This window comes from Capra hircus, chromosome 1 (genome assembly GCF_001704415.2).
Source record: "Capra hircus breed San Clemente chromosome 1, ASM170441v1, whole genome shotgun sequence".
In the NCBI taxonomy this organism is placed as follows: Eukaryota; Metazoa; Chordata; class Mammalia; order Artiodactyla; family Bovidae; genus Capra; species Capra hircus.
Window position 1 is genome coordinate 32,704,982 of NC_030808.1, and position 26,488 is coordinate 32,731,469.

Here is a 26,488-nt window from a genome sequence, read left to right on the forward strand (position 1 = left end):
AATGAAAAATCAGACATTCTCCTCCCGGCCTAGAAGACCGCAAATAGTTATGTGTGAACTGATTGTAGGGGCCATGTGACAAAGAACTGTGGGTGACCTCTGGGAGCTGAAAGTTGTTCCTAAATGACAGATAGTAAGAAAATGGAGACCTTGGACATACAACATCAAGAAAGTAAATTTGCCAACAATCAGTAAGTTTGTAGAGGATTTGAAACTTAGATGGGAATCACAGCCTCAGCCAAAACCATGATTTCAACCTGGTGACACTGGGGAGAGGATCACATTAAGTTCTATCTGGACTCATCATCCATAAATATTGTGAGATAATAATATTGTTTTATGACACTAAACTCATCATAATTTATTATGCATCAGTAACAGGAAGCTGATATCTAGAAAGGCAGAATGATTTCTCATAGCCGTATATTTGATAAAGACTGAGCTTGAATATTCTGATTCTAAGACCCAGTACTTGAGTCTGGGAAGAAAGTGGAAGGTTGGAAGAATATTTAAGGGACATTTCAAGTATGAACTAACACGGCCCTAAAATAATGGATGAAATGAATTTTTTAAATGGATGGATTTAAGAGAGAAGACAAATTTCAGGTGAACTTGGTGAATGAATCTGGGAGATGAAGCAAGGATCAGAGACAACAAAATTTGGGTGCCTGAGTGACTTTGTTAGTGCACATGTGGAAATAAGGCATTAGGAGAAATTGCTTCAGAAATAAATGATAATATGTGTATAATTTGAGGTTGAAATAACTATATAAAATCTAACACTTAAGCTTAGTAGGCTTTTGGAGTTAGGTGATTTATTATTAAGAAGGGAAATTTTACAATACAAAGGTCTACCATCTCCTAATACAGGACATTTTTAGTTTTACCCTTTTTAGATAATCACCCTTTGTCTGTGTAGCACATTCCCAACAAAAACCCACTCAGGTCATTCTGATCCTGAGAATCGTGCTATGCTGTAACCTGCCTATCCATCAAAGTTTAACTTTGTGGGGAGTCACTGAAGCTTGTCAGTTCCTGATAGTATTGTCTGCATCTTCAAGTGTTACTTTACTTATTAAACAACATTTGTTTCAAATGTTGGACCATCAAGTTTAAGCTGATTTCAGCTGTGTTTCCCTGTGTGAACAGAAATTTTGATGTACACTTTAAATGTTAATCAAAAATAATGTCACAGCTCATTTTCAAGTTGGCTACATATAGTGTAATTGTACTATAAACTACTAAGTAAATAATTTTTCAGCATTTGGAAACATGAGAGTGAATTTCTGAAAGCTGTGTTTCTCAAAAGGTAGCCTCAAAACAGCTTAGAATTAGAATCACCTGAGGTACAGTAACAAAATGCAGATTCTTGGTCTCAATGAAGACTTTTAAAATCAGAATTCCTGTTGTCAAGCCCAGAAGTGCTAATACTTATGAAGTACCTCTGGCTCACTTGGTAAAGAATCCACCTGCAATGAGGGAAACCTGGGTTCAATCCCTGGGTTGGAAAAATCCCCTGGAGAAGAGAAAGGCTATCCACTCCAGTATTCTGGCCTGGAGAATTCCATGGACTATCCATGGGGTCGCAAAGACTCGAGCATGACTGAGTGACTTTCACTTTACTTCTATTGATCCTTAGACTCACTATAGTTTAAGAATGCATTAGATTAGAAACCAGCTAGCCAAACGTTAATCGATAGTTAAAGAAAGAAAGAGAGGAGACCTAATCCATAAGTTTAGAAAATGATTTGATATTTTGTGTTCTTTATGGATCTATCCTTAGAAGGAGATTCTCTAAAACTAAATAAAAAATGTACGTTAGTGCGTCAACATTCCTGAGAATAACTGTAAACGTTCCATTAGCCAATATCTTAGCAATGTTTTTGGCTGGATGATTTTTAAAATTTGTGTTTCTTGCTTTGAACTCTGTGGACTCTACTTTGAGGAATGGTAGGCTATATATTTAATTTAAATACTCTCTCTGGTATTGTAAAACTAGTTTGGGCCTAATGCTTCATTTAATGTCAGTTGCACAAAACCTTAATTTAAATGAGTGAAATATTAACATATTATACATAGATTGTGAATTCCCTGGAGCTAAACACAAAAGAAAATAAAAGGGAGATATCTGTGTCCCCTGAGTTTAAAGCTCCTGTATCATGCAGGATACAGATTAATTAAAAGTGTTGTCATTTAAGCTTACAGTGTACACCATTCAGTTCAGTTCCTTTCAGTTGCTCACTTGTGTCCAGCTATTTGCGACCCCGTGGACTTCAGCATGCCAGGCCAGGTCCCTGTCCATCGCCAACTCCCAGAGCTTGCTCAAACTCATGTCCATCAAGTCTGTGATGCCATCCAACCATCTTATCCTCTGTTGTCCCCTTCTCCTCCTACCTTCAATCTTTCCCAGCATCAGGGTCTTTCCCAGTGAGTCAGCTCTTTGCATCAGGTGGCCAAAGTATTGGAATTTCAGCTTCAGCATCAGTCCTTCCAATAAATAGTCAAGGTTGATTTCCTTTAGGATTGATTGGTTTGATCTCCCTGCTGTTCATGGGACTCTCAAGAGTCTTCTCCAACACCACAATTCAGAAACATCAATTCTTTGGTTCTCAGCTTTCTTTATAGTCCAACTCTTACATCCATATGTGACTGCTGGAAAAATCATAGCCTTGACTAGATGGACCTTTGTCAGCACAGTAATACCTCTGCTTTTTAATATGCTGTCTAAGTCGTTCATAGCTTTTCTTCCAAGGAGCAAGCATCTTTTAATTTCATGGCTGCAGTCACCACCTGCAGTGACTTTGGAGCCCAAGAAAATAAAGTCTGCCACTGCTTCCATAGATCAATGGATTTTTGAGTTTTTTGTTTGTTTGTTTAAATTTACCACTTTGAAAGTATCCTTACAATTTAAATCTGGATCATTCGGGACCCCATATTAAATCAGAAAAAGAAATAGCATTTGTAATACCTGTAAGTGAGGCATATGTGTGTACATACAACTTTGGGTTTTCTAAACACTGTTGAATATACTAGCTCAAGATTCTCTCAAGATACAATGAGAAACAGAAGACATCCTTATGGAAAGAGATAAAACAATTGTTTAATCTCAGTGTGAATAGCTAATGAAAGCAAATGATAACCAACAATCTTTGAGAAATGTTTCCTTTTTAAAGTTTCTTATTTTTTAAAAGCAACTGTTGAGATATAATTGACAAAAAGCAATCCGCACATATTTTCAGTGTACATTTTAGTATATTTTCACCATGATCAAGATAGTGAACATATTCCTCATCTACAAAAGTTTGTTCATACACATTAATAATTCCTTCCTGCTGATCTTCTCTGTCCACCACTCCCCCCACCTCATCTCACTTCCAGGAAACCACTTTTCTACTTTATGCGATTATAGATTATGTTCTCTAGAATTTTATATAAATCAAGTCATATAGTATACACTCTTCTTTGATTTATTTCTCTCAGGATAAATATTCTGAGATTCATCCACATTGCATATAAAAAAGCTTTTGTGTGTTACTGATAGGTATTCTATTGTATGCATCTGTACTACAATTTGTTTATCCATTTATCTGGTATAGACATTTAGGTTGTTTACAGTTTGGAGCCATTGCAATAAAGCCGCTATGAACATTTAGATATAAGTATTTGTATATAGCTCTACTTTTACTTCTGTTGGGTAAAAATCTAGGAGTAGAATGGCTGAGTCATAGAGCAGACACATGTTTAATTTTTAAAGGTATTTCCAAACTATTTTTCAAAGTGGTTGTACTACTTCATGAAGTTCAAATTCTAAGTTGTATCATTATTATTATTTTTTACTATTATGAATCATTCTTTGGTATATGTAAGATGTTTCTGCCTAATCCAAGATCAGAAAGAATTATTTCCATAAATTTTATATTTTTAGGTTTTATATGTAATTTGAGAGCTTTTATATTTTCAATGCCCTTGTCTTTTACTTCTCTCAGCTATATTATTTCTAGGTCAGTTTCAAGAGATTGACTGATCTCATTATAGATGATATTTTCCCACTTCTTTGAAGGCAGACTTGTTTTTGACTGGATTAGGGACATTAAAATGTTCACTTTTCTGATGCTGAATATTCTTCTAATTCTATAAGAATTCTTAAGTTTTGTTCTGGTTAAGTAACTTAGAAAGAGTTTAATGCTTTCAGAAGTGACTGTGTTAGTTCCTCAGTCATATCCAGCTCTTCGTAACCCCATGGACAATAGCCTGCTAGGCTCCTCTCCATGGAATTCTCCAAGCAAAAATATTAGAGCGGGTACCCATTCCCTTCTCCAAGGGATCTTCCTGACCCAGGGATTGAACCCAGGTCTCCTGCATTGCAGGTATCCATCTTTACTGTCTGAACCACCAGGGAAGCCCTTTCAGAGGATCCTTTAAATTGCTTAGGAGGGACACAGCAGCTTTTATTGTAATAATTACTTAAATCCCATTGTTGTTGCTCAGTTGCTAAGTTGTGTCTAACTCTTTGTGACCACAAGCATTGCAGCACACCAAGATACCCTGTCCTTCAGTATTTCCGGGAGTTTGCTCAAACTCACGTCCATTGAGTTGATGATGACATCCAACCATTTCATCTTCTGTCACCCCTTTCTCCTCATGCCCTCAATCTTTCCCAGAATCAGAGTCTTTCCCAATGAGTTAGCACTTCACATCAGGTGGCCAAAGTGTTGGAGCTTCAGCATCAGTTCTTCCAAAATCTTCTGAGTACTCCAGGTATGAATTATGAGTTGTTTTTTTTTTTTTAATCATGTTAGTTAAAACAGACACTATTTCTCTGTCCTATGTGAGCATCATGTACCATTTCCTCTAATTTTTTTCTGATAGTTCTTGTCCTAGCTTCAAATGCTTTCCTCACACAGATACACTGATCAATAATTACTTTGCCAAATACTGTGAGGGACACAGCAGATGTCTGGAGTCATCTCTTCATGTAGCTCTTTCTTTTTTGATATTCTGTCCCGTAAATTCTTAGAGGCTTCCCAAGGAATGACAACCCACTCTGGTAGTCTTGTATGGAAAATCCCATGGACAGAGGAGCCTGGTAAGCTACAACCCATGGGGTCACAAAAAGTCAGGCATGACTGAGTGAGTGAGCACACAACCCTGTAACCTTTAGCCCTTTGGGCTTCTTAGACGCTCAACTCTATCAGTATAACTCAGGGAGGCTGCCAGGTTATACATGGTTTTCCCTCCACACTTCATTGCCTAGAAAATCTCTCAAGGCATTAAGCAGAGACAAATTTTAAGGTTCATTTCATTCGCCTTCCATCTTCCTGGGGTAACAGTCCATTATGATGATGTTCAATATCTTGGAAACTTGTTTTTTCCAGGTAAGAAGTAAATCCAGCCTTGTTACTCTGCTAGGCTGAAAGGAAATGTTATTTTACCTATGTTTTTAAAATGTTGAGAGTAATACTTTTATTTAAATGGTGTTTTAATTTTGTTTGATTGCTTATTTGTTTTAAGATTATACAGTATAATAACTTTAAGAGGATGAACATGATTAAGTGTAAAATGTATTCATACTCACATTAGCAAAATATTTTAGATTAATAATTCTGATAGTTTTAATGTCAGAAGTTATTTTGAATAAAATAACAACAGAAATTCAGTGCTGGTATATGTTGTTCTGGGAATGGAAAGAGAAGTTCCAGTGTGTATATAATGATATCTTTGACTGGATTTCACTTATTGTTAAGAAGGAGAGTTAAATCAATAACAAAAACTGTTTTATTGTTTATTAATGCTTTTAGTCACTATTTTTAACTTGTGTTAAAGAAAGTGCAACTCTCACTTATCAATGAATTATCAGCCAACAAACAATGTTGAGATACTATGATAACATAAATATTCAGATCTACTAACTTTTTAGCTCACATCTGCTAATGGAGAGACTGTTCACAATCGCCTCAGGTTCTTCTCAAAAGATAATTCATGATTTCTTCATGTGCTAAGAAAGATGCCTCTCCCATTCAAGAGCTTTAGATTTTTCATGAAATACAGTTTCTTATGATTTCGGTGCCATATAAGGAAAGATGGTCTCATTACCATCAGCTTTAGCAAATGATCTTCTTGGGACTCAGGAAGATATTTTATGAAATTTATGAATCAAATCTTTCTAAAAATGATTATTTAATTTTTTTATCAGACAGCATACAAAAGCACACATATCATTTGCTGGCAAAGGCCAATATAGTCAAAGCTATGATTTTTCCAATAGGCATGCATAGATATAGTTGGACCATAAAGAAGGCTGAGCACTGAAGAATCAATGCTTTCAAACTGTGGTGCTGGAGAAGCTCTTGAGAGTCCCTTGGACAGCAAGGAAATCAAACAAGTCAATCCTAAAGAAAATCAACCCTATGTATTCATTGGAAGGACTGATGCTGAAGTTGAAGTTCCAATACTTTGGCCACCTGATGCAAAGAGCTGTCTCATTGGAAAAGATTCTGATGCTGGGAAAGATTGAGGGCAGGGGGACAAGGGAGCAACAGTGGATGAGATGGTTGGATGGCATCATTGACTCAATGAACATCAGTCTGAGCATATTCCAGGGGATATGAAGGACAGGGAAACCTGGCATGCTGCAGTCCATGGGTTCACAAAGAGTTGGACACAACTAAGTGACCAAACAACAACAAAGAATAATGGACATCCTCGAGTGTGAGTCAAATGGGCCTTAGGAAGCATTAATATCAGTGCTAGTGAAGGGGACAGAATTCCAGCTGAGCTATTTAAAATCATGTCAATGTATGGTAAAACCAAAACAGCATTGTAAAGTAAAATTAAAAAATAAATAAATGAAATTTTTTAAAGTAAATAAAATCCTAAAAGATGATACAGTTAAAGTGCTGCACTCAATATGTCAGCAAATTTGAAAATTAGAAGTGGCCACAAGACTGGAAAAGGTCAGTTTTAATTTCAATCCCAAAGAATACTCAAACTTCCATACAGTTGAGCTCATTTCACAAGCTAGTAAGGTAATGGTCAAAATCCTAGGTTTCAACAGTACGTGAACTGAGAACTTCCAGATGTATAAGGTAGATTAAAAAAAGGCAGAGGAACCAGATATTTAATTGCCGACATTCAATGGATCATGGAGAAAGCAAGGAAGTTCCAGAAAAATATCTACTTCTACTTCACTGACTAGGCTAATGCCTTTGACAGTGCGGATCACAACCAACTGAAAAATTCTCAAAGAGATAGTAATACCAGACCACCTTATCTTCCTCCTGAGAAACCTGTATGCAGACCAAGAAGCAACAGAACTGCACATTGAACAACTGAAAGGGGTATAGCAAGGTTGTACATTGCCATCCTGCTTATTTAATTTATATGCAGAGTTCATTATGTGAAATGCCAGACTGGATGAATCACAAGTTAAAATCAAGATTGCTGAGAGAAACACCAACAAACTCATATACGCAGATGATATCACTCTAATGGAAGAAAGTGAAGCGGAACTAAAGAGTCTCTTGATGAGGGTGAAAGAGGAGAATGAAAAGCTGGCTTGAAACTCAACATACGAAAAACTAAGATTATGGTGTGCAGTCACATCTCTTCATGCAAACAGAAGGGGAACTGCAGTTGGTAACTGTAGCCATGCAATTGAAAGACCCTTGCTCCTTGAAAGGAAAACTATGACAAACCTCAACAGCATATTAAAAAGCAGAGACATTACTTTGCTGACAAAGGCTCATACAGCCAAAGCTATGGTTTTTCTAGTAGTCATTTATGAATGTGAGAGTTGGACCAAAAAGAAGGCTGAGGGTCAAAGAACTGATGCTTTTGAATTGGAGCTTCAGCTCAAAAACTTTGGCCACCTGGTGTGAAGAGCCAGTATATTGGAAGACTCTGATGCTGGGAAAGATTGAAGTCAAAAGAAGAAGTGGGGAGGCACAGAGAATGAGGTGATTGGATAACATCACTGACTCAATGGATATGAATTGAGCAAACTCTGGGAGATAGTGGAGGACAGAGGAGTTTAGCATCCTGCTGTCCATGTGGTTGAAAAGAGTCAGACACAACTTAGTGACTGAACAATAACAATAGAATAAAGGAAGAGTAAATGAAAAATAGTACTTTATTTAAGAATACATGAATTGTATTGAACCTTATGAATGTTCCAGTGTGTAGTTAGAATTCAAAAATACCGTGTTCTTCAGAAAACAAGGTAACCCCTGAAAAATAATGGTGGTAGGCAGTAGAGAGAAACTTGTATTCAGAAGGGTGATGTCACATTACAGATGTTTTAGTGATGCAAATGACTCATTTTCAAAATAGGTTGATAAGGAGTATGTTTATTTTTCTTATATTTTCTAAATGCTACAAGATCTCATAAACTGGATTTTTGATAGCTAGAAAATTACATAAGTGTTTCAAAGGAGTCACACTTGCCTGCTACTTATAGAATTTACTTCACTGGATAGAGTTTAAAAAATTTTTGTTATAGAGTTTACTTTAGTTCATGGGCTTTTAAACATTTTTTCTGCCATCTTTTATCATCTTTTGGACCTGCATTAAAACACTATTTTAATAGAAAATAAAAGAAATCTTTCAATCTTCAATAGAAGGAAGGACTTTATAATCTATGCAATTATAGTGCCTACCTTAAGGCATCAGGCTTAGAATTAGGTAATCATTTTTATAACATTTTTCAGTCAGATGGTATTATATTTTTCAGTCAGCTTAAGGATATAGTGCACAAAATATAAAATCTTTTCTTAGAAGAGGTTACAAGTGATAGTTGATTTTTCATGTCTAAACTTTTGTTTAATGGCACTGAGATTCACTCAACCTACTCTCAAGTGAAAGAGGTTATTATAAGGTTTTTCTGGCCACTGTCAAGTGAAAGGAACACAGGGGAACCTATTTATTACTGTAAAGGTTATTCCCTGGATATATAAATAGTTCACTGATTGACTGGCTTCATAGTGACTTAGTTTCTTTGGTCTGTAAGAACACCCTGCTCTCTTCTTCTTCTTCTATTTTGCTCACATTTTCTGTACATCATTAATCATATTCTCTCATTAGATCAGCTAAATCATGGCTTTCCTGAAATTAGCTTTCGTATATATGTGTGCCTATGTTTGTATATGTGTGTGCTCAAGTATGTATTTTTACTTCAGTTTCTTTGAACTCTTCAAGGTTTTAAATCGCGTTGAGATATATGAGAGAGATTCTGAAACAGGCTAGTTAACTACATTGGTTCTGTATGGGAGTAAAGTTTCATACTTTCTACCCTGGATATTATGCACCTGGGAGTCAGGTACTGGGAGTCAGGTACCTCTTCAGGTTTAATTACATATAACTGGGGGTCAGATATGTCTTCAGGTTTAATCATACTTAATTTAATTAGGCTATGCTGCTGCTTCAGTTGTGTCCAACTCTGTGTGACCCCATAGATGGCAGCCTACCAGGCTCCTCCATCCATGGGATTTTCCAGGCAAGAGTACTGGAGTGGGGTGCCATTGCCTTAGGCTACAGAGTATGGCAATTTCTAGGTAAGGAATATCTACAAAAGAAATTACATTGAAGAAGGATTTACTATTAAAAAGCAAAAATCTGATTATGGCAAACATTATGAAGTCAAATTCACCAAGTACAGACACTATAGAGGGTTACAGATTTATTTTTACATGTTGATAAAACTTTTAGATTTAATTACTATAATTCTGTTAAATACAAAATATTAAGGAGTCTCAAATAAAAAAAATTGTGCTCTGGGATTAAATATAAAAAAATGTTTCTATTTCTCTGTACCTTACCTTCTTCTGAGGTTTTATTTGTGAACACTTGATAGGGTATAAACTAAGCCTAAAGTGCCCAAGATAAGTTCCGCAAGTATGCTGAGTATATTATTACCTCAAAGCTCATGAACAAGGCAGGTAAGTCAGAAAGAGGGAAACTATGCTAAAACTGGCAAACTCTGGTTTTCAGCTCATTACATTAGTGGTACAGAAGTAATAAGTAATATTCATATTGCTACTGGATATTCAAAGAATGTGCTAATAAAATTAAGATTTTCTTGAGAACCAGCTAATCTCTTGGGTGGTCACAATTAAGAACTAATTTCCTAATGAGCCATTTTTTTCTAAAATAGTCTGTCTGCCATACTTTTTTCAAAAGAGGTATCTGATAGGGTAAAGATCAGGGAGTGTATCTGATTATTATGAATCTTTAAACTGTTTTTCTCTTTGGTATTTTGAACACACTAAAAGTTCTTTAAAATATTTAAATACCATGGCTACATATCTGTCTCTCTCAACAGACTGGGATTTCTTTCTTTAGGTTTTCACATACAAAATCTAACATGTCATCTAACACATGATATGAGCACAAGGTTTTTATATGGAGAATAAGTGAGTCATTTAGGTTAAATTGCTCTCTGTCTTCACCTTAATAACTTTAAAGGAAGTGACTCTTTTCTCTTCTGAATGCTTTCCTGGACTGAGCAAACCAGTTCTTGATATTCTTGTAAGGTGAACACCACTAAATAGATAATTAAATAAATATAAATATAGAATTAAATATAGAAATAAGCAATCACTTGGGGGAAAGTGATCTAAGACTATATACCTCAATAATCTTCAAGGGAGATGACTGTGGGGATTTTCCTGGAGATTCAGTGGTAAGGATTTTAACTACCAGTGCAGGGGGTACAGATTCTACACCTGGTAGGGAGCTAAGATCCCACATGCCTCACAGCCAGAAAGGCAAAAGGAAATAAAAAATACAACAAATCAGAAGCAATATTGCAACAGATTCAATAAAGACTTTTTAAAAAGTTATACATCAAAAAAAACTTCAAAAATAAAAATTAAATAAAAATTTAAAGAGAAGATAACTCTCCTTCCTGATAATTCTTCTAAACTGAGCAGTATTCTTAGTGATGTTCCAAAGTAATCTTAATAGAAATTTTCTATTCAAATATTTAAATTTTTGGAGCCATCAAGCAATGATTGAACTACATCCAATGTTTTTGAGGGAAAGTGACTCATACCTCATGTTATAGAAGGATTTGCATAAATACAAAAATACTGATAACATAAAAGGTAATATGAATGAATTGATACATGAATATGATACAACCGCTAAATTATTGCAGAAAAATAAGATGAAACCTAAAGTGAAATCAATAAGCACTCTTGTTATAAAGCTTTTCACATTTTCACATTTGCCAGTGGTGAATCACAAGCTTTTATTAGTAGACTTTAGATGGTACAAAAAGAGAGACATGATGAGTTAAGTACTATGTTCACAAACCATTTGTACAAGAGATCTGACATTTCATGGTTCCAAGAGTCAAGAGAATTTCTCTCTGAGTTCATATGTTTTGGACAAAAGTCTATGTATTGAAATAATTTGACAATAAGTTCAGTCGGTAAAGAATCTACCTGCAATGCAGGAATCCATCTCCAATTCAGGAGACCTGCATTTGATTCTTGGGTCCAGAAATCCCTTGGAGAAGGAAATGGCAACCGACTCCAGTATTCTTGCTGGAAAATCCCATGGATGTAGGATCCTGGAAGGCTACAGTCCATGGGATCACAAGAATCAGACATAACTTAGGGACTAACCACCACCAAGTTATATACAATAAATATCATAGAGTGGGTCCTTATATCACCTCTGAATATATACCTGTGGGGTAACATTTATGAGGAATTTGATAAAGACTATAACATTTGACTCATCTGAATAAAGTTAAAGCAATTTTAGAATATTTAGATAAATAAATTATGCCCCCTTTATCAGTCCTCTGTAAATATTATTTTGCTCATCTGAGCTTTTGAAATCTATTAATAAGAACCGAGCATCAATAAAACTCCCTGTCAAGTAAACAAACATTTTGCATTGCTAGTAAATGATACAGCCGCAGCTTTACAAACCAGGATTATGAGTGGCACCTTCTTGTAAAAGTAGACTATCGCAGAAAGGATTTGTAAAAGTCTGTTGCATTCTAGTTGGAGTTGTATGAAGGAAGGTGTATATGTATGTGTGTGTGTGTGTGTGTGTGTATCTGTGTGTGTGTGTGTGTGTGTGTGTGTGTATCTGTGTGTGTCAGTCACTCAGTCGTGTCCGACTCTCTGTGACACTGTGGACTGCAGCCCTCCAGGCTCCTCTGTCCGTGGAATTCTTCAGGCAAGAATACTGGAGTGGGTTGCCATTTCTTTCTCCAGTGTGAATTTTAGTAGTAGTAGTTTAGTCGCTAAGTTGTGTCTGACTCTTGCAACCCCACAAACTGTAGCCTGCCATGTTCCTCTGTCCATGGGATTCTCCAGGCAGGAATACTGGAGTGGGTTGCCATTGCCTTCTCCAGTATGAAGGAATACTCATAGGCATTACTGAAATTTGCTTCAGGAATTTGTTTTGAGGTCTTCTCCAGTGAACAAATGAAAGTGGTTGCCAGACTTTAAAGTTTTACTATATAAGACATGGCCTCAGTATTTTTGGTCTGGAGAAGGTTTGAAGCAGATATAAAACCAAATGCTTACCTTGAATAGTAAAAAAATTAATAAAAGATGATTTGAAAAAAAAATCCTGTTGTACACTCAAGCCATAAGAAAAGAAAAAGTACCAACAATCCCTTCAAGACAAATTAGTTCTAAAATATGCATCTATGTTACTGACATCTATGTTAACTAGGCATAGTTACTTTATGTCATTTTTTTTTAAGTAATGGGAGAGTTGATTGCCTTCTAAAAATGATGCATTCACTTTTATAAATTTGGATCTATACAGCTTCTTTTAAACAAGAATTATATAATATACCCATTTATCCAATATGGTCACTCCAAGTTTTTGGCAATAAAAACAAGTTATCTTATTTTATGCTCACATTGTCTCTCCTGTATGGCAAGAAGACCTTCTTTCAGCTTACTAACAATGGTGTCATTTAAAGCACCATTAATAACAGTGTATGGATTCAGAATAAATTTATTGAAATCTTTTGCTGAAACTGTTATTTGATTCTTCAAAAAACACCTACAAACACAGACTCTGAAAACAACAGCAGAGTTCATATTCCATATAAGCATAGAAATTTGGGGTATACACTAAGATCTTACAACTTTGCTCATGACCCAAAAATTTAAAGCCCAAATAGTTGAGAAGAAGTCACAAAATATACTACAAAATTCCAAGAGCTTTATCCCAGTTATGAGAATGTATGATCCTTCTAGTATTGGCAAGAAGACAGAACTGTATTTAAATCCCTACCTTGTTCCAAGTGTGGCTTATTGGCTTTGCAATCATTTAAAAGGAAACTGGTCGTCTTCAGGTGCAGGTCTGAAAGAAACGGCTAACCTAGGATTCAGGAAAAGATTTCCTTTTATAAAATTGGGATTATATACGTTCTGGATCTGTTTAAAGGAAATCAAAGTCACTAAAGAGCAGAAAGGAAATACATCACAAAAGTTCAGATCACAACGCTCAGGGTGATTGGAACCATTGTGGAGGAAAAGTAACATCCAAAGAAACTTCACCTTAGAAGGATATTCCTTCTAAAAGTCTAGTACAAAGGTGGCTAGAAGCTCCAGATACAGAGGCAGGCAACCTAATATTAGGGGTTCTCAGGTTGTGCTGGTGGTAAAGAACCTACCTATCCATGCAGGAGACATGGGTTCGATCTCTGGATCAAGAAGCTCTCCTGGAGGAGAGCATGGCATCCCACTCAGATATTCTTGTTTGGAGAATCTCAGGGACAGAGGAACCTAGCAGGTCAAGGTTCATAGGGTCACAAAGAGTCAGACACAACTGAAGTGACTTAGCATGCATGCAACCTAATGTTATAAATCTGGGGAAAAAAATGGATCTAGAGATATCTCCTGAGATCTGACTTTTTAAAGAGATTTGAATGTAAAAGTGTCCAGATAACCTTTTGTTTCATTCCCTGGATAACTTGACTCAGGTTTTTTATTTATTTAATTTTTAAATTTGTATTTAAATATAGCTGATTTACAAGGTTGTGTTAGTTTCAAGTTTCAAATATTCAGGGTTGATTTCCTTTAGGATTGACAGGTTTGATCCCCTTATAGTCCCAAGGACTCTTAAGAGTCTTCTCCAGCGCCACAATTCAAAAGCATCAGTTCTTTGGCACTCAGCTTTCTTTATGATCCAGCTCTCTGATACAGATACATACTATAAATATTGATAGAAAATCTTTACTTTAGACTTCACCATGAAAGTTTCAAGAAAATAACTTTCATCGAGAAGCATACGTGAGGAATTTTCAGGCAGATATTTAAAAACAGTTCTTTATAGAAGATTTCTAAAGCATGCAGTGTAAACACAGTAGTATAGTGAGACAATTTGCAACTGTTAAGCTTCTGTGCTCAACAATGACACACAGTGAGGCCAAACAAACTGAAATGTCAGAGTTTGGAGCAGAGAAATTTTTATTGCATGGTCATGCAAGGAGATGAGGTGACTGACGTTCTAAAAAGGCTCAAGCTCCCCTCCAGGATTCAGCAAATGTTAGTCCTTATGTACTCTTGAACTGTGGTGTTGGAGAAGACTCTTGAGAGTCCCTTGAACTTCAAGGATATCTAACCAGTCAATCTCAAAAGAAAATCAATCCTGAATATTCATTGCAAGGACTGAGGCTGAAGCTGAAGCTCCAATACTTTGGCCATCTGATGTGAAGGGCTGACTCATTAGAAAAGACCCTGATTCCAGGAAATTTTGAAGGCAGGAGGAGAAGGGGATGACTGAGGATGAGACGGTTGGATGGCATCGCTAACTTGATGAACATGAGTTTGAGCAAGCTCTGAGAGTTGGTGATGGGCAGGGAAGCCTGGTGTGCTGCAGAGTCGGACATGACTGAGCCACTGAACTGAACTGACTGATGTGCTCTGGGTCATCAGATAGTTAACGTCTTCCATTTGGTTGAGGCAGGTGGGAGTTCACATCTGCAAAAGAATTCAGAAAATTTGCATCAAATACTGTTATCTAGGTACTTCAGAAGGAGAAGGCAATGGCAACCCACTCCAGTACTCTTGCCTGGAAAATCCCATGGATGAAGGAACCTGGTGGGCTGTAGTCCATGGGGTCACTGGGAGTTGGACACGACTGAGGACTTCACTTTCACTTTTCACTTTCATGTATTAGAGAAGGAAATGGCAACCCACTCCAGTGTTCTTGCCTGGAGAATCCCAGGAACGGGGGAGCCTGGTGGGCTGCCGTCTATGGGGTCACACAGAGTCGGACACGACTAAAGTGACTTAGCAGCAGCAGCAGGTACTTTAGAAAGGAGCTAAAGCAGAGGATATAGAGGAAGACTTGCCACTCCACCTCCCCAGGCCCCATGGTATCTTACTGAATTACACAATCACCACCAACCAAAAGCAATCATATTTCCGATTACTTGAGAGCAAGTGCTCACATGTCCATAATCTCCTTTGGAAAAAGATGGAAGGGTGACTTCCAGGATATAATAAAAAGTAATCCTACAAATTCCTGTGTTTAATGTTTGCCCTTTGCTTCACTGGCCATTGAACCAACACATTATATAATACGTGACATGACTATTTTCAAAAATGTAAATAAAAAGGAGAAATATATGTTGAAATAGTGAAGGAATGCTAAGCTTACAAAGAGTGGCAATAAAAAGAGAGAGAGGGAGAAAGATGAGTCAAGTTAGTTCCAGTATTCACTCACCTTTGGTCATGTCACCTACAGTGATGATGCATACATTATGCCCTTGCTCTTGAAAATAGTTCTGTAGGCCAACAGCAGACTTTTAGGCTCTACCTCACCACTATTGAATCAGAATCTGCATTTTAACAAGAGTCAAATATGATTCAGATGCACATTCCATTTTTTGAGAAACACTGTTTTAGATCACAAAACAATGAAGTAATGTTGTGACTTGCCAAAGAAGAAAAAAAACAGAAACTCTCTAAAACAATACAGAGCATGAAACAAGAACATATATGGAATCAACAGATTAACTATGCCACATGAAGAAATTTCTATGAATTCTGTAACTATGTAATACATCAGTTACTTTATAAAGCTAGAAAGCAAAATGAAAATGAATTTTAAGTGCTATTTCCTGTTTGGTGAGGAGGATGTCAGCAGAAATATGGGCAAAGATATTACAACTGGCTCTTCTCAGTACTTTTTCCTGTTTATCTTATGCCTTCTAGTAACCCTATAAGATGTCTCATAAGCTAATATTAAAAGCAACAAATTATACTTTTATTTATTCTGCTTGAATGATGCTCATTAATATTTTGTTATATACAATTGCTATCAGATTTTATGTATCCAATTAATATTACATAAAAATGATATTTTTGTGAAGGAAATAGTTGAAGGAAGCAGATGTGTGGGTTCTTAAAATGCAGCTGTTATTAAAATTAAAGAATATAAATAATATTTTGGAATAATTTCTTACATATTGTGTAACATAATTATAAAAGTATTTTGTCAAGAGATCTAAATTTTCTTAAATTTCTACTGCTTGGAACTTTCAACAAGAAAACATTGGCATAGATTTATAGGCAAGGATACAAAATATAAAAATGAGACAACAATTTGTATAAATTTATGAGACATTGAAAAGTAAGAGAGCTTCATTTTTTTAATATGCCAAAGAACTATAAATACATCTGTATTAGCTTGACATATTTTGACTAAAAGAAGATCATTTCCTCTTTCACTCTAATATTTTTTAACTGAAGTTGAATCTAATTTTCAAATGCAAAAATCTCAGAAATGACTTTGGTTAACAAAAATGAGATATTTCATAGTAGACATGTTGATGGAAAGCCTTATAGCCTATATGATTAATTTATAGTTAAGAAATAGATTTGAGATACTATGCTCTTTCCTCTCTTTCCAAATGTTAGAAATTCTTGCTCTGAAAATCTGCCAAAATCTCATAAAATTTTTTGTGGTAAAAATCTTAACTTAGATATTTCTGAACAAAATCATAAACAGATATTTTCCAAACAAGACATGGGATGTTTATCTAGGCTTATCCTTTATTACGGCTTCCCTGGTGGCTCAAACAGTAAAGAACCTGCCTGCAGTGTGGGAGACCTAGGTCCCATCCCTGCATTGGGAAGATCCCCTGGAGGAGGGAATGGCAACCCATTCCATTACTCTTACCTGGAGAATCCGCATGGGCAGAGGAGCCTGGCAGGCTACAGTCCATGGGGCTGCAAAGAGTCAGACACGGCTGAGCAATTAAGTGCATCCTTTATTAATTTTACTTTATTTTTAAAATCAATAAGATAAAGACATTCTTCTCTGGAAATAAGTAAAACTCAATGGACCATGCAAATATCTTCCTGTCAAATACATAAAATTCAATATCCTTTTCAAGTCAAGTCTTTGCATAGAGCACAACAATAGAAAAGCTGAATTTATGTTAATTTGTTATCATTGATATATTTTTAAATAGCTTTAACATATTTAATACATGCTAGAATCAAATATTTTATGCAAAAGAACTCTTTTCCTAAACATATCATTGTTCATTTGAATTGAAACACTAAGAAATTGGAACAGCTTTCTCCTTCAACTATATTTAAGATCTTGTTAAAATGGTATTTTAACCTTAGACTATCATTTTGATTTCTAATCCATTAAAATTACCCTCTTCTTATCAGCTACTTTAGATTTGAGAAATTTCAAATTAAATGAAAATATTATTAAATCTCTTTTCCATAGAGAACAAATAATCCCTAAGTGCACCATTTAATGTTGAATCTGAATCAGTGCACAATAAGTTTAAATACTGATATGTAAATTCACATCTTGAGGGAAGTGTTCTCATTCAGGCTGAAACAAATTCTTCAGCTAAGTGAAAAGCATTTATCTCAACAGAAATTTCATTGCAAATATATATATAGAAAGATAGATATTTGAATATTCAAAATGTTCACATGACTGTCCTCCTTCTCTACCAAAGATGACAACTTTCTCATTTTAGGTATTTTTTAGCAATTATGTTGACCTCACATTGTTCATGTTAAAAATCATAGCTCAAATGCATTGTACTTCCTTTTAGGCATACCCAGGTGGCTCTTCTCACTGTGCTTGTGGTTCAGAAAATCAAGATTATCTTTTAATAATATCTAAATCTAAAGAAAAGAGACTAATATTGTAAAATGGCCTGATTTTGCTAATGGAGTATTAAAAAGCGGGCCATGACTTGCCCTTTTATTTCTGTATTTAACTTTCAAAATATATATCTGAAGTAGTTTTATTTCTGTTTACTTGAAACGGGTTAAATGTCAAACTAACAAATATTTGCTTCTTATAATTGGATAAAGATAAGGAGAAAGCGCTTCCAGTGGTGTCTTGAGTAAATGAGATCTGTTACATTTCAAAGAGAATTTCACAGAATTTTAAATTTTATATTTTATTTTCAGATGTAAAATATTTAAAGGAAGAGGATGCAAATCGCAAGACGTTCACGGTCAGCAGCACACTGGATTTCCGAGTGGACAGAAGTGATGATGGCGTGGCGGTCATCTGCAGAGTAGACCATGAATCTCTCAATGCTACCCCTCAGGTGGCCATGCAGGTGCTAGAAATACACTGTAAGTAAATGCTATTCCATAACTCTCTATCGTGGTGACAAATCTCCGCATCTACATTTAAAATTATTTTTAAATTACATGGAAATTACAGCAAGTGTACAGCAAAATCTGCAGCCAAATGAAGTAAAACTAACCTCCATAATATTAATCACACCCAAAGGAAAGGAGTCCTTGTACATTCTTGACAAAATAGAAAAACAAGGAGATATCAAAAGGTTAACATTCCTAATTATCTTCCAAATTTTGGCCAGGAAGATCAGAAATTTTGGCAATCAATGAGAGGTGGAAATCTGAGAAAGCCTTGATAAACTTTCTAAATGTAATGTTATTATATGCAAATATGGCTTCACATCTGTTCTTTTAAAATTAGACATATTTTTCTATTTTTAAAAATATGCTAAATCTTTGTGAACACAAGGACATATCTATTATGTTTTTTTTAATCAATATAATTATTGTTCACAAATGATAAGAACATAAATTGGATGACTCTGGTCATCCTGGGCAGTACTGAAATGTTTTGCTGGCCTCATCTTAACTTGTATTATTTTATGTTAGGGCATCAGCATAACAGCCTGATGAACAGTTACTTCTCTCTTTACTCAGTTTATGAATAAGATCACTGAAGATTATAGTGATTGAATCACTTGGCCAAGTTCACACAACTAGCAAATGTTCAACTTACAATCATGTAAGTTGGTAGTTAGCAATATCCTTGGGATATAGCAAGTGATCTATAAATATTTATTAAAATGAAGAGAAATGAACTGAAATATATAACAAAGTTGAAAAGTATAACACAAATAATTATGTTTCTGAATCCTACTACTTGATTTTTTCAAGCAATATCCTTGGGATATAGCAAGTGATCTATAAATATTTATTAAAATGAAGAGAAATGAACTGAAATATATAACAAAGTTGAAAAGTATAACACAAATAATTATGTTTCTGAATCCTACTACTTGATTTTTTCCAATATTAGAGATTTTTTTATGGAGTTTGTTATCTGTGATAAATTACAGTTTGAGTTTAGGATTTGTGTGTGTGTGTGGTATGAAATTACATTAAATCTTAAATGTTGCCTAGGTCCTAGTCTTCTATGTCTCATATTTTGTTTTTGTTTATTTATTTAGTAAGAATACATCAAGTACCTACTATGAAACAGGTGTTCTTTTGGGCACTGGGGTTACAGAGGTGATCAAAAAAGTACAACTTTAACAAAACAAGTTGAGATTGTCTCCAAGTACCAAAATCACCACTATCACTGCTGCTGCTGCTAAGTCACTTCAGTCGTGTCCGACTCTGTATGACCCCATAGACGGCAGCCCACCAGGCTCCCCTGTCCCTGGGATTCTCCAGGCAAGAACACTGGAGTGGGTTGCCATTTCCTTCTCCAATGCATGAAAGTGAAAATTGAAAGTGACGTTGCTCAGTCCTGTCCAACTCTTAGTGATAGCGACCCCATGGACCACAGCCCACCAGGCTCCTCTGTCCATGGGATTTTCCAGGCAAGAGTACTGGAGTGGGGTGCCATTGCCTTCTCCACACCACTGTCACAAACAGCAACAAATTCCAGTTCCCTTATAGCATCTGTTCTAGGTGGAAGTGACAGAAAAGCAAAATAAATACAACATATAGAATGATAAGCATTAAGTGTGAGGGAAAAAACAAAGCAGGAAAGTGGTGAGTGAAATTAGAATGGAAGTCAAGGATAGCAAATGTGTTTGTATTAGTATGTAACATATATATGATGTATTTATATATAAATATATAATTTGTCACATATAATATCACATCAAATTATATCATTATATACTATATCATAATATGATATAGTTTTAACACATTTAAATATAGTATTAGAAATATTTATATGAATATATTATATGATATATAAAATTTATTTATATATAATATATACATAAATACATTTAAATATTTTAACTGAATTAGTATGTTTAAATTTTAAATAAATACATATACAAAAAGTAACAGAGAAGGCGAGTAAAAATGTCCTGGAACGTGTGTGTTGTTTTTATGTTTCTAGAAATAGCAAGGATATCAGTGAGACCAGATTAGAGAGTAAAGTAGAGAGTATCATGAGAAAAGATCAGAGAAGTATCAGGAGGACGAGATGTTTTTTAATTTGTAACAGAGAAAATATCAATCAGATCATTATTTTTAATTATTGCTCACATTACTTTATTTATTCTTAGTTTCAGTTCAGTTCAGTTCAGTTCAGTCGTTCAGTCTTGTCCGACTCTTTGCAACCCCATGAATTGCAGCACGCCAGGCCTCCCTGACCATCACCAACTCCCGGAGTTTACCCAAACTTATGTCCACCGAGTCAGTGATGCCATCCAGCCATCTCATCCTTGTCGTCCCCTTCTCCTCCTGGCCCCAATCCCTCCCAGAATCAGGGTCTCTTCCAATGAATCAACTCTTCTCATGAGGTGGCCAAAGTATTGGAGTTTCAGCTTCAGCATCAGTCCTTCCAATGATCACCCAGGACTGATCTCCTTTAGAATGGACTGGTTGGATCTCCTTTCAGTCCAAGGGACTCTCAAGAGTCTTCTCCAACATCACAGTTCAAAAGCGTCAATTCTTCGGTGCTCAGTTTTCTTCACAGTCCAACTCTCACATCCATACATGACCAGTGTGAAAACCATAGCCTTGATTAGAGGGACCTTAGTTGGCAAAGTAATGTCTCTGCTTTTGAATATGCTATCTAGGTTGGTTATAACTTTCCTTCCAAGGAGGAGTAAGCATCTTTTAAATTCATGGCTGCAATCACCATCTGCAGTGATTTTGGAACCCCCAAAAATAAAGTCTGACACTGTTTCCCCATCTATTTCCCATGAAGTGATGGGACCAGATGCCATGATCTTAGTTTTATGAATGTTGAGCTTAATAGTTATTAACTTATTAAAAATTTAAGACTACTTTCACAAATATTAGTTTCGTTAATTTTCTTCCTGTTCTCATTAAAATGGAATTGAAGAAAAGCATATTTTAGACCAAAAATTGAAGTTATTTCCAAATTTCAAATTTATTTTCAGTGAGACCTTGTGACAATTACTGAAAGTGCTTGAGCTTTGGTTATAAATTAGAGAATATCTGTTAGGACCAAGCTAGACAACTGAAGTTTATGGCATTCAGTAAGCCTTAGATAAATATGAATTGTCTTTTTTCTTAGTTAGTTCAGGCTGCTGTAAAAAAAAATGCCATTGTCTGGGTGGTTTATAAGAAATAGAAATTTATTTCCCATAATCCTGAGGACCAAAAATTGAAGATCAAGGAGCAGGCACATTCAGTGTCTGGTGAGGACCCTGACCTTGTCTCTTAGTAGACCATCTTCTATTAGGCACATGGCAGAAGAATCTCTGGGATCTCTTTTGTAAGGATGCTAATCCCAATCATGAGCATCCAAAGTCCTTACCTTCTAATAACATCATATTGGTTATTAGGTTTCCACATGTAAACTTTCAGTTCATTTCAGTTCAGTTGCTCAGTCATGTCCAACACTTTGTGACTCCATGGACTGCAGCACATCAGACTTCCTTGTCCATCACCAACTACTGGGGCTTACTCAAACTCATGTCCATCGAGTAGGTAATGCCATCCAATCATCTCACCCTCTGTTGTCCCCTTCTCCCACCTTCAATCTTTTCCAGCATCAAGGTCTTTTCAAATGAGTCAGTTCTTCCCAACAGGTGGCCAAAGTATTGGAGTTTCAGCTTCAGCATCAATCTTTCCAATGAGTGTTTAGGACTGATTTCCTTTAGGATGGACTGGTTGGATCTCCCTGCAATCCAAGGGACTCTCAAGAGTCTTCTCCAACACACAGTTCAAAAGCATCAATTCTTTGGCACTCAGCTTTCTTTATAGTCCAACTCTCACATCCCTACAAGACTACTGGAAAAACCATAGCTTTGACCGGATGAAACTTTGTCTGTAAAGCAGTCTCTGCTTTTTAATATGCTGTCTAGGTTGGTCATAGCTTTTCTTCCAAGGAGCAAGGGTCTTTTAATTTCATTGCTGCAATCACCATCTGCAGGGATTTTGGAACCACAAAAATTAAATTCTTTCATTTAGTTTCCATTATTTCCCCATCTATTTGCCATGGTGATGGGACTGGATGCCATCATCTTAGTTTTCTGAATGTTTAGTTTTAAGCCAACATTTTCACTCTCCTCTTCCACTTTCATCAAGAGGCTCTTTAGTTCTTCACTTTCTGCCATAAGCATGCTGTCATCTTCATATCTAGGGTTATTGATATTTCTCCCAGCAATCTTCATTCCAGCTTGTGCTTCATCCAGCCTGGCATTTCTCATGATGTACTCTGCATATAAGTTAAATAAGCAAGGTGACAATATACAGCTTTGATGTGCTCCTTTCCTGATTTGGAACCAGTCTCTTGTGCTGTGGCCAGTTCTAACTGTTGCTTCTTGACCTGCATACAGATTTCTCAGGAGGCAGGTCAGTGGTCTGGTATTCACATCTCTTTAGGAATTTTCCATAGTTTGTTGTGATCCACACAGTCAAAGGCTTTGACACAGTTGGTAAAGGAGAAATAGATATTTTTTGTGGAATTCTTGTGATTTTTTTATGATCCAATGGATGTTGGCAATATAATTTCTGGTTCCTCTGCCTTTTCTAAACCCAGCTTGAACATCTGGAAGTTTATGGTTCACATACTGTTGAAGCCTGGCTTGGAGAATTTTGAGCATTTTTGTTAGTGTGTGAGATGAGTGCAATTGTGCAGCTGTTTGAACATTCTCTGGCGTTGCCTTTCTTTGGGATTGGAATAAAAACTGACCTTTTCCAGTCCTGTGGTCATTGCTAAGTTTTCCAGATTTGCTGCCATATTGAGTGCAGCACTTGCACAGCATCATCTTTTAGGATTGAAATTAGCTCAACTGGAATTCCATCACCTCCATTCAGTTCAGTTCAGTTCAGTTCAGTTCAGTTCAGTTGCTCAGTCTTGTCTGACTCTTTGAGGCCCCATGAGTTGCAGCACGCCAGGCCTCCCTGTCCATCACCAACTCCTGGAGTTCACTCAAACTTATGTCCATTGAGTCAGTGATGCCATCCAGCCATCTCATCCTCATCCTCCCCTTCTCCTCCTGCCCCCAATCCCTCCCAGCATCAGAGTCTTTTCCAATGAGTCAACTCTTCGGATGAGGTGGCCAAAGTATTGGAGTTTCAGCTTCAGCATCATTCCCTCCAAAGAACACCCAGGACTGATCTCTTTTAGCATGGACTGGTTGGATCTCCTTGCAGTCCAAGGGACTCTCAAGAGTCTTCTCCAACACCACAGTTCAAAAGCATCAATTCTTTGACACTGAGCTTTTTTCATAGTCCAATTCTCACATCCATACATGACTACTGGAAAAACCATAGCCTTGACTAGATGGACCTTTGTTGGCAATGTAATGTCTCTGCTTTTGAATATGCTACCTAGGTTGGTCATAACTTTTCTTCCAAGGAATAAGCGTCTTTTAGTTTCCTGGCTGCAGTCACCAACTGCAGTGATTCTGGAGCCCCAAAAAATAAACTCTGACACTATTTCCACTGTTTCCCCGTCTATTTGCCATAAAGTGAGGGACCAGATGCCATATCTTCGTTTTCTGAATGTTGAGCTTTAAGCCAATTTTTTCACTTTCCTCTTTCACTTTCACCAAGAGTCTTTTTAAGTCCTGTTCACTTTCTTCCATAATGGTGGTGTCATCTGCATATCTGAGGTTATTGATATTTCACCTGGCAATGCTGATTCCAGCCTGTGCTTCTTCTAGCCCAGTGTTTCTCATGATGTACTCTGCATATAAGATAAATAAGCAGGGAAACAATAGACAGCCTTGACGTACTTCTTTTCCTATTTGGAACCAGTCTGTTGTTCCATGTTCCATTCTAACTATTGCTTCCTGACCTGCATATAGGTTTCTCAAGAGGCAGGTCAGGTGGTCTGGTATAGCTTTGTTTATCGTGATGCTTCCTAAGACCCACTTCATACTCCAGGATGTCTGACTCTAGGTGAGTGATTACACCATTGTTGTTTTCTGGTTCATGAAAATCTTCTTGTATATTTCTTCTGTGTATTCCTTCGACCTCTTAATTTTTCTGCTTCTGTTCAGTCCATACCATTTCTGTCCTTCATTGTTCCCATCTTTGCATGATGTTCCCTTGGTGTTTTAATTTTCTTGAAGAGATCTCTACCTAGTCTTTCCCTCTATTTCTTTACATTGATCCTTGAGGAAGACTTTCTTATCTCTCCTTGCTATTCTTTGGATCTCTGCATTCAAATGGGTATATCTTTCTTTTTCTCCTTTGCTTTTAACTTATTTTCTCAGCTATTTATAAGGCCTCATCAGACAACCATTTTGCCTTTTTGTGTTTCTTGGGGATAGTCTTGATCACTGCCTCCTGTACATGTCACGAACCTCCGTCCATAGTTCTTCAAGCATTCTGTCTATCAAATCTCATCCTTTGAATCCATTTGTCATTTCCACAGTATAATCATAGGGATTTTATTTAGGCCATATCTGAATCGTCTAGTGGCGTTCCCTACTTTCTTCTATTTAAGTCTGAATTTTGCAATAAAGAGTTCATGATCTGAGCCGCAGTCAGCTCCCAGTCCTATTTTTGCTGACTGTATGGGACTTTGAGGAAACATTAGCATTCATTCTCTAGCGCCTTCATTTTTCTATGTCTTCTTATTTAATCAATATATCATTCAAAATATGAAATGTTACATACTCAGTATATCAAGAATACCCTGATGATCAGTATTTTAATTTTAACTTTATTTTTACCTTTATACAAAGCCAAATAAGACTGTTTTAAAATATTTGTGATTATTAGGCTAGCTGCAATTTTCAACGCATAGTAAAAGAAAAATAATAAAAATTGTCTTAAAGAATGTTAAAGATCACCAGCCAGAGATCACCAGAAACCTACCAACAGTCTAGCAAAATCATACAGAAGACGATTTGAATCTTTGGTTGTACATAAGAAAGAGTTAGGAGAGATTTGTTAGAGAATTTAGGTTTGTTCTAAATATTCTGAGGATTTCCCTGGTGGCTCAGATGGTAAAGAGTCTGCCTGCAATGCAAGAGACCTAGGTTTGATCCCTGATTTAGGAAGATAATCTGGAGAAGGAAATGGTAACCCACTCCAGTATTCTTGCCTGGAGAATCCCATGGATGGAGAAGCCTGGTAGGCTACAGTCCACGGGGTCACAAAGAGCCGAATACAACTGAGCAACAAACACTTTCAGTATTCTGAAGAGGGTTCTGAATTAGATTCTGGCAGAATTGGGGACAATTCAGTAATGTGTATGCTGATAATTTTTACCTACAAAGCACAAATATTAAAGCAGAACTAGACATGCTATTATAAAGACATGAGGTTAATCATGCTAATTTCTATAATTGCTAAACATATTAGTCTCTGTCCTCTTTTAGAGCTGGTCATAGAATAAACTTGCCTTTTCTTTTTCCACCCCCCCCCCAAGCATAGAGTGACTTTATCTTATTATTTTTTAGATTCTAGAGAATTGTTTGGAGAAGGCAGTGGCACCCCACTCCAGTACTCTTGCCTGGGAAATCCCATGGACAGAGGAGCCTGGTAGGCTGCAGTCCATGGGGTCGCTAAGAGTCGGACACGACTGAGCGACTTCACTTTCACTTTTCACTTTCATGCATTGGAGAAGGAAATGGCAACCCAATCCAGTGTTCTTGCCTGGAGAATCCCAGGGATGGGGAAGCCTGGTGGGCTGCCGTCTGTGGGGTCACACAGAGTCGGACACGACTGAAGTGACTTAGCAGCAGCAGAGAATTGTTTATGACTGTTGGGATTATTCAAGGTGAGCTGTAAGATGCCAG

At 36.5% G+C, this 26,488-nt stretch overlaps 1 protein-coding gene across 3 annotated transcripts in view; it reads left to right on the plus strand.

The window, feature by feature from the left end:
• The window catches only part of CADM2 (cell adhesion molecule 2), a 1,295,522-nt gene that overhangs the window by 1,102,471 nt on the left and 166,563 nt on the right, over positions 1-26,488 (plus strand). For all 3 annotated transcript variants that reach the window (XM_005674789.3, XM_005674791.3, XM_018054195.1), the window contains one exon: positions 18,432-18,602. In XM_005674789.3, coding sequence (XP_005674846.1) covers positions 18,432-18,602 — 171 coding nt within the window. The remainder of the gene's footprint in view (positions 1-18,431; positions 18,603-26,488) is intronic.